This window comes from Schistocerca piceifrons, chromosome X (genome assembly GCF_021461385.2).
Source record: "Schistocerca piceifrons isolate TAMUIC-IGC-003096 chromosome X, iqSchPice1.1, whole genome shotgun sequence".
NCBI lineage: Eukaryota > Metazoa > Arthropoda > Insecta > Orthoptera > Acrididae > Schistocerca > Schistocerca piceifrons.
The window spans coordinates 381,557,835-381,567,725 of NC_060149.1; the positions used below are offsets into that span (position 1 = coordinate 381,557,835).

At 38.2% G+C, this 9,891-nt stretch overlaps 1 protein-coding gene across 2 annotated transcripts in view; it reads right to left on the reverse strand.

Annotated features, from left to right (window-relative positions):
• The window catches only part of LOC124721534 (ras association domain-containing protein 8), an 85,345-nt gene extending 79,391 nt beyond the window's left edge, over nucleotides 1–5,954 (reverse strand). For both annotated transcript variants that reach the window (XM_047246559.1, XM_047246558.1), the window contains exon 1: nucleotides 5,507–5,954. In XM_047246559.1, the coding sequence (XP_047102515.1) occupies nucleotides 5,507–5,578 (72 nt within the window). In that variant the 5' untranslated portion in view covers nucleotides 5,579–5,954. The remainder of the gene's footprint in view (nucleotides 1–5,506) is intronic.
• Between the last annotated feature and the right edge of the window lie 3,937 nt (nucleotides 5,955–9,891).

Below are 9,891 nucleotides of genomic sequence, written 5' to 3' on the forward strand. Positions count from 1 at the left end.
CTTCATCCCTCTAAGCTACCCATACTACTTTTACTGTATTTCTTTTGCCCATTCTTGTCAATTGTTCCCTTATGCTCTCCCTGAAACTCTGTACAACCTCTGGTTTAGTCAGTTTATCCAGGTCCCACCTCCTTAAATTCCCACCTTTTTGCAGTTTCTTCACCAATAGATTGTGGTCAGAGTCCACATCTGCCCCTGGAAATGCCTTACAATTTAAAACCTGGTTCTTAAATCTCTGTTTTACCATTATATAATCTATCTGAAACCTTCTAGTATCTCCAGGGTTCTTCCATGTATACAACCTTCTTTCATGATTCTTGAACCAAGTGTTAGCTATGATTAAGTTATGCTCTGTGCAAAATTCTACCAGGCGGCTTCCTCTTTCATTTGTCTCCCTTCACTACCTGAATAATTTCTTTTATCTCATCATACATTTCATCAATTTCTTCATCATCTGCAGAGCTAGTTGGCATATAAACGTGTACTACTGTAGTAGGTGTGGGCTTCGTGTCTATCTTGGCCACAATAATGCGTTCACTATGCTGTTTGTAGTAGCTTACCCGCACTCCTATTTTTTTATTCATTATTAAACCTACTCATGCATTACCCCTATTTGATTTTGTATTTATAACCCTGTATTCACCTGACCAAAAGTCTTGTTCCTCCTGCCACCGAACTTCACTAATTCCCACTATATCTAACTTTAACCTATCCATTTCCCTTTTTAAATTTTCTAACCTACCTGCCCGATTAAGGGATCGGGCATTCCAAGCTCCGATCCGTAGAATGCCAGTTTTCTTTCTCCTGATAACGACGTCCTCTTGAGTAGTCCCCGCCCAGAGATCCGAATGGGGGACTATTTTACCTCCAGAATGTTTTACCCAAGAGGACACCATTATTATTCAATCATACGGTAAAGTCGCATGCCCTCGGGAAAAATTACGACTGTAGTTTCCCCTTGCTTTCAGCCGTTCGCAGTACCGCAACAGCAAGGCCGTTTTGGTTAGTGTTACAGGGCCAGATCAGTCAATCATCCAGACTGTTGCCCCTGCAACTACTGAAAAGGCTGCTGCCCCTCTTCAGGAACCACACGTTTTGTCTGGCCTCTCAACAGATACCCCTCCGTTGTGGTTGCACCTATGGTACGGCTATCTGTATCGTTGAGGCACACAAGCCTACCCACCAACGGCGAGGTCCATGGTTCATCAGTTTAATAAATAATTGTTGCAAAATAATGACACAAACTATTTACAGCAGAATGGAAAAACTGCTAGAAGCTAACCTCGGACAAGATCAGTTTGGTTTCTGGAGAAATGCTGGGGCACACAAGGCAATATTGACTCTACAACTTATCTGAGAAGACAGGTTAAAGAAATTCAAACCTATCTCCATATGTTTTGTAAAATTAGAGAAAGCTTTTGGCAATGGTGACTGAGGTACCTATTTGGGAATACAAAACTCATGATGGATGAAGTAGAGAGGATATAAATGTAGACTGGCAATGGGAATAAAATCGTTTCTGAAGATGAGAAATTTGTTAACGCCAAATATAAATTTAAGTGTTAGGAAGTCTTTTCTGAAGGCATTTGTCTGTAATGTAGCCTTGTATCAAGGTGAGACGTGGACAATGAGCAGTTCACACAAGAATAGAATAGAATCTTTTGAAGTGCGGTTCTATAGAAGAATGATTAATACTGGTACAATAAGCAGGTACAAATGGATGCGGGTTGCAGTAGTTATTCAGAGATGTTAAGGCTTGCACAAAATATCATAGTGTGGAGAGCTGCATCAATCCAGTCTTTGAACTGAAGACCAAAACAATGTAAGTTATCTTGTCCAAACTGTATATCAACAAAAAAACCATTGTACAATAGGTACCAACAGAACGAAGCAGTGAAGCTGTTAACACACGAACCTCCTATTCAGGAGGATGGAGATTACTCTGTCCGACTATACTGATTTAGCTTTTCCTAAATCATTTCAGGCGAATTCTGAGACAGTTCCTTCAGCAAGGCTATGGCCAACCACCTTTCCTTCCTTCATAAAAACATTGTTACCTATTCTATGAATCTGTATATTTTAACTCCCTTATTTTCATTGTATTATGACGACAAATGCAATACAATTATCAGATGAATCCTGGACGGATGGATGAATAAATAAATAAAAAATGTCTCCAATACAAACTTTCTAACCTAAGAGCTGAAAGGCTCCCTACCAGTACAACACTTTTAGCACATACAAGAGTTCTTCACAGTACTTTTGGAGCCTTTATCTGCATTGTGTTGCTTATCAGAACATTCTTCAGACAGTGCTTTCAAACGTGTATATTTCTCTGTATTTAAGTAAATGTTTGTTGTGGAAACAGACGTTTATCCAGACTGAGTGGATATATTTGTAAGAATGACAAAGAATAGGAAAAGGTCCATGCAATGTCTAAAGACTGTTGAGAGACCAGCAGTGCTATGTGCTTATTGTGTGAATGTGCATAGCCCATTAAAGAGTATGGGGGAAATGCAAGTTAGTAAGACAATCATTTAAAAGTCCAAAACGAGCAATAAGGATAAAGAGAGGCTTTATCAACAAGGTACTGGACTGGAATATTTTATAGAATTTAAAAGTATGACTCCTGTACGATTACAAACAAACAATCACACACAAACACACAAATGTGTGTGTTACCTGAAATTTCTGAGACAATTTCCAGTTTTCAACAGCCACATCCCTAATTATGGAACTAGAAATAGGAATGATTTTAAAGGTGAAGTACATAGCAAGGCCCAACTATCAAAAGAGAATGCTATATCAGACTGAACTAATATTCACATGAAGTAGACTTCTTTTGTCACTCCTCTATATTTTTATTGTTTCAGTGCAATTAGGTACCCAGCAAACTTTTGATATGATCCCTGCAAAGAGTGATACCGATGATTTAACTTGAGTGTGTAGGATGGGTGCAGAGTACAAAATGATGAAAGTAAGAGTAAACATTAACATTATTATTACTATTATCACAGTAAATCGTGCAACTCTGCAGGCCCAACAGCTACCCCCCCCCTCCCCAAAAAAAAAAAAAAAAAAAAAAAAAATTATCTATTCACTAGCTTCAGCATGAAAGGATTCAGAAACATGTTTGTAGCTGTCTTGTCAAAAAAAAAAAAAAAAAAAAAAAAAAAAAAAAAAAAAAAAGACTGAAAAAAGAAGGAAATTTTGTGACAGAGCAATCAATGGATGATTAATGCATGTCACAAACAACAAAGGACACATGACAGAAATCAGCTACTAGAAACAAAAGATTTCCAGTCACTGTCATTCGCAACAACAAACCTAAGGGAAGCCTTTCTCTGTTATGGTGCTCACTAAGAAGGTATCCTATGTACAAATCAGTTTCAATGAGTATTCATTACTGTATGTAACAACAGATCTGACTAGATAAATACCGTATAATTTCGTTTGAGCTTCTGAATTTAGAATTATATTTGTTTGCAGTTTCTAATTTTCAACTTCTTTGCATGTCAGATTTCAATCATGTATCTGGAAAATATGCAAATTGCCTAGAACTTAACATGTTACACAGGGCCACATTAGCCCAATGTGTGGCCCCTGCTGACATCAAGCAAGCCTAATACATTTCTGTGAAAGTACAGTAGTAAAGTTAAAGGAATACATGTCATTCTACAACATCAACGATGCCATTTCATTTCATTGCATTAGATGATGATATAACTTGCATAACAGAACTTTCAAGTGCATAAAAAAACCGTACAAAGTTACCCTATCACATAAACACAAACTCTAAGCCTAGTGAAGTCCTCTATCACATCTTGGAAATCAAGAGAACTGGTCACCTCCTGCTCAAATGACAACAAGGCAAGAGTGGAAATGTGTTGCTCTTGCATTGTAGCACACAATTTGTTCTTGATAAGAGTTAGTATGAAGATACCCTCTCAGCCTCACAATTCATGACTTAGCAATCATTACATGTGGAAAAACATCACCAAGCTCCTTTTCAAAGACTAATTCATGTAATTCAAGCAGTCAAATATTGGCAGCCTGTTCTTTGAGGAAACACTTCAAATACTCACGAAAATGAAGAATTTCAGAATGAAAACTGTCTTCAATAAGATCACCTCAATATTTTTCACAAAGTTTTGACATTCCCGTTACGAGTTATCTACCTTCTTGCTTCACTGGAAAATATTAAACACAAGTTTAATGCACTATGTTCAATCTTATATTTTTAAAACTGATTTACGCAAATTCATTAAGACGAAGGAGTAACAAAGAAATTTGTTTCAGATTTTATTTTATGATGATGACTGCATCTTGTATGATTTTTTTTTTTTTTTTTTGGACAGTTAGCTGAGATTCTGATCGGAGTGGAACCTTCCGCCCTCTCTCTGCCCACCTGGAGGCCTGAGTCTACAGCCCTTCTAAGGCCCCACACCCCCTTTAATATTTGTCCTTAGCACATTTAACATAAAAAGTACGAGACATCACAGATAACTTCAAGCATATATACAAAAATGTACATCATTCAGTTTCTGTGGACATGGATAGGACAGTAAACTGACCTGTGGCCTTCTCAATGGGTTCATCTCACCATACACCTTAGTGACTTAGGGAAGTACATAGTGCAGTGCATTTACAGTGCATGTAGCAATATGGATATCAGTCTACATGTATGTTGTGTGGCATAACTGACAAACATTATGCTTGCATGTTTTCTATCAAAATAAATTACATTTAGTACTTCATATCAACAATTAAATCATTCAGCAGTGCCACAATATGCAAATATGCATTTATAGCTGACAGGCAATAAAATGTGTAGTTAATGCATTTCTTTAGAAAAATGTTATTTTTGGGGTATTGTGAGAGCCAATATGGGAGCATTCAAATCTCACACACTAAGTTCACTTTACACTGAGTAAATTTACTCATTAGACAGTTACACAACATATGCTTTACATTATCCTATCAGCATTCACTTGGAACTAGGGGATGAAAATTAGGAGAACGTAACCCAGGATGGTCAAACAAGGATTAGAGTAACATACCTCCCATCACTCTACCAGTTATCTACTTGGCATATTACAGAATTACTCTACTTGCACACACAACACATACTTCTTCCAACAATAATAGAGTATATGGAGTACTGGTATCTGAAGAACTGAAACAACTCAACGTCTCTTTTTCTCATTAACAAAATATGGTCTGGGCAAGCACATCGCGGAGTAGTAAACCTTCCAGTACAATAGAAGTTTTTTTTCCCCCCAGCAGCACTGTGAAGTTACAATACGGCTACCACATGATATTGCTTACTTCATATACCTAATTACTTCTATTAGCAGTTTCATACACAGCAATTGTAGACGTTATTTATTTCATATTACCCTGTAAATTACGTCATGCTGTTGTCAATGTTCGTAAAAATTAAGCTGGTCCTGCCACATCTAAACAAGACTACTGTATATGATTTATAAATTGAAAATGTACTCACCTGACAAGTCGTGCTGTCAGTGACGCCACAAACTATGCGCTGAATGCCTTCCACCCAAACTTTTAGTTCCATCCTCCCTTATTCCCAAACAAAACAAAAAAATAGTGCCCCCCTCGGGCTACATACATTCGCTTGAGCGCAATATCCTGGGCTCATCTTCATTACTACTACCCTGCCACAGCAAAATTGCTAGCCACTAGTATAACGCCTTCATGTTATGTGTAACTGTGTCGATAAACAATCACAGAACGCAGGACTTAGTTACATCAGGCACTTGGGCATTTAAATAGAACACACGATACAGATTGTAAATAAAAAATAAAATCCACTTATTCTTGATGCACAGCCATATTACACATATTTGCTTTAAATTGTCGACGCCATAGCTACACACAACTATTCAACGCTCAGCAAGATGTTGTCCTCACTTCCACTGCCCTCAAACCAAAACAATGTTCATCAATAGCGATACAACGCGTGAACAGAATCTCTTTCAGTCCCTTAAGCTCATTGGTTCTATCAGGCTTTGTGTACTAAATACCATAGGTGAGTGTTCCAATATATTGGCCATGTGTTTACCCTAGTAAGTTAAACAGTGGTGTTTACTTCAGTTCTCAAGAAATGATGTTTTCATGTCATATGAAGTAGCTGCACTGAACTCCGATACCGTAATATTAGTTATGTCAATCAACACAACGGGCGTCTTGTTTGTAGATAATACAACAATAAAAAAACTACGTTGGATTTTGCTCTTGAACCGCAGATAACCGCTTTCATTTATTTATTCATTTAGCGATCATATCACCGTTATATATGATTTGTACAATGAAAATAAATAGCTCAAAATATACACACACACATAATGAATAACAACAATGGAAATTCTTGGATCGAACAACATGTAAAAATAAGGGAAAGGCAAACAATCACCAACAGCGGATCGGTGCGTGATGCACAGTAAAACACGACAGAAATCTTCATGCACACTAGTTTTCGAGCACTACGTCTTTTTCTAGCAATAATACACACACATACTCGGAGACGCCCTAACCCACAATCCAGTGACCAACCCAAACTTCCGTATGTCACACTGTCTACAACCTTATACCGTAGTCAACTAAATCCATCACGTAATTATTGCAACATTACTTATGTAAGTAGAATGAGACAACGAGGAATCGAGACCAATGTTGTTATCGTCATGGGCCCGCTTATGCCTGTAATACTTCCATGCATGTCTGACGGAACACACAGTTGACGATACACAGCCGTTGACGATACACAACTAGTAGTGAACTAATAGGAGATCAATAAATCTTCTCATGGCAGCTGTTGTGGTTACTGATTTATTCAAATGGATTTCTACTGTTGTGGCTACCCTACCCACAAAGTGAACTGTATGAAATATTTCAAAACTGATTCACTGACTGTGAACTCCTTGACATTAGGTATGTTAGTTGTGGATCTGCTATCCAGTAGTGACTCATGGATGTTTAAAATCACATGAAGGTCAACACGAGGCTAGCACTGATAGCTAGTAATTCGTTTTCGATCCTGCTTTGTTTGATGCTACGCCCACTCCACAGGGACTCCACTGGCTTCAAGTCGTGCCAGTGACGCCATTCAATAACTCGCATTTATTTGTGAAAGAAGACAGATATCAATATCACTACCATTTCTTAAACTCGTTCGTGCATTTAGATATATTTTACTCACAGTATTGTGTGCTCTAAAACATTACGAAACTGACAGCTACACGCTAGCACAGTTTTTCAATACAAGATTTGTGAATCAGTTGAAAATGCTTCACAAACAGCGTTATTGCGGAATGACTGTTACAAACTGAAAAAGTTAAATAGTTTATTAAGAATCTAAAATGTTACAACACTACATTTATTTTCTTCAAAATCTATTGAGATTCGTTATGGAACTAAAAAAAAAGAATCATGCGAAATGAAACGTAGGCGTTTTCGTTCTTCAGAAGTAGAGTAAAAATTTTAATGAACAAATAAATTCATAAAATGATGTGGCGTAGTCTTATACAGCTTTAAGTGCTTTACAGCGTGAAAATCAGGAAAGCATTATTTTCCTATTCTTCAAGCAGACGTGTGTCCTTTCCTAGACCACGGTGAGAATGCTGAGAGATGGTTCAAGTGCACGTTTGTCCAGTGCATCCCATCCCTACCCATACTGGCATGCAATGTGAACGCAGTGCATACCAAGGACTGCAGGATTCTAACAGACACCTACATAATCCCCTTCAGAACTCTATTAAATGTCAGTTGGAAAACCTCGATATTTACTAGTTTATGAAACATTGCTTTGGCACAATTAATTTAATTTCAGTGCTTACATTAATCTTTATTGTCCACCAGGGACGTAGATATAGCGATGGCGGGGGGGGGGGGGGGGGGGGGGCGAGGGTTGCGAATACCCCCAGAGCCGTGAAGGTTTTTTTTTCGCTATGTGAGTTTAAGATATGACACACTTTCAGGGTATGACTCATCATTCCATATGTCATATATAGCAATGAATGTATCTTGAGGATCACTTTGTGTCCAGTCATAAGACTTCTTCCATTTCCACACCTGTGAGCGTTTCAGCATTTAGACCCACACACAGAGTTCACTATTAAGTAAAGACATATTCACAATCAAGCCAAAAGACTGAACTAAAAGAATATACTGGCCCTCAATCTATGGTAAATATTGGAATGACAATAACAGTGACAACAGGCGATAAGGAAGTGCAGTCAACGATATTGATTTAACAATGCCAAAACGATCAAATGAGTGCTCCATGAACCAGGCGACCCCAACCGTCACGTGGAGTGGTCTATGGGGGTCAAACGTACTTACAAACTGTTTACAGTTGTTCCTGGAGATAGGCTAAACAATGAAACTGAAATACTATGCATGTGATTACAAGACCTAATACTTTTCAAAGGCTGTAAAATCTAAACAGATTTGTGTGCATATGTATGAGTTATATTTACATAGCTGGTAACATAATTTCCTGCACGCTGTAATTACCTTCTAAACAAATATATAGCAGAATGAGTATTTAAGAGCTACATTGAAAAGGTTTTAATTAATGGACATCACCACACTTTTTCAATAAAACAGAATTCAAACAGTCCCTAAAATTTGGTAAAGTTCTTTTGTCCTTCACATACCTCCTAGGGAACCTTTATGCTCAAATTAGTGTCCCCAGTGATACATCAGCTTAATTAGTTACATCTTAATTGCATCTGGAATAACTTGATACACAGCAATACATTGATAATTTTTAACTCATTAAATGAAGAACTAGTCTATACAGTACATAATTAAAGGGATATGTATAAACATTATTTTAATTTTGGCATAACCTCTGAGGTGTCTTCACATGCACCCATTGGTATGGCTTCCGTTCAGAGATTTGTGTACCTCTGTTGTATACCACCACTTCTTTTCAACTGTGCATTGATTTCAGTATGAAGAATGAGAGGATAAGTCAGTCACCAAATACACTAAAGAGTGGCTTCAGTTAAAAGAACGAATACATGGTTCAACTGACAGAAAAACTACAGACTAGTTTAACATGAAAAGAAAGAAAAATAATTCACTAAATATGCAAAACTGCAGTGGACTGTGTCGTCTGTTTCCATTTGGTTGCTCCCACAAACTGGTTTCGTGCAAATGAATGAATAAATAGTTCAACCAGGAAGTAAAGCTGGGTTTCCACATGCAACAAAAGTGACGCCACAGCAAGTGAAATGACGACTGATAGACCAATGGCAACATGTACTGCTGTTTCCACAATGTCTTGTGAAAACCATTGCGGCACTGAAAATCTCTTCAGGTTTCCTGCCGGCAGCGAACCCGAAGACTTTCAAGAATTATTACGCCGGGAAAGCCTACGAATTCGCATAGTGTCACTGTTTCCTATATGGTGTCAGCTGGAATTATTCGTTCAGTGAATGAATGTCATGTAACTAGGGAGTCCCTTCGGGTAGACCATTCGCCGGGTGCAAGTCTTTCGATTTGACGCCACTTCGGCGACTTCTGCGTCGATGGGGATGAAATGATGATGATTAGGACAACACAACACCCATTCCCTGAGCGTAGAAAATCTCCGACCCAGCCGGGAATCGAACCTCGGCCCTTAGGATTGACATTCTGTCGCGCTGACCACTCAGCTACTGGGGGCGGACATTCGTGCAGTCATTAGCGTTTTCATTCAGGTTATGGTATCAGACCTAAGCCAAAACTCGAATAAGAAGAAGCGTAAGCATAAATGTCGGATTTGGAAGTGCAGTTTACTCACAAATAACACAGTGGCATAAAACAAGTAATGATCGTAACACCCATAAACGGAGCCCAATATGTGAAACACTTTTGGAT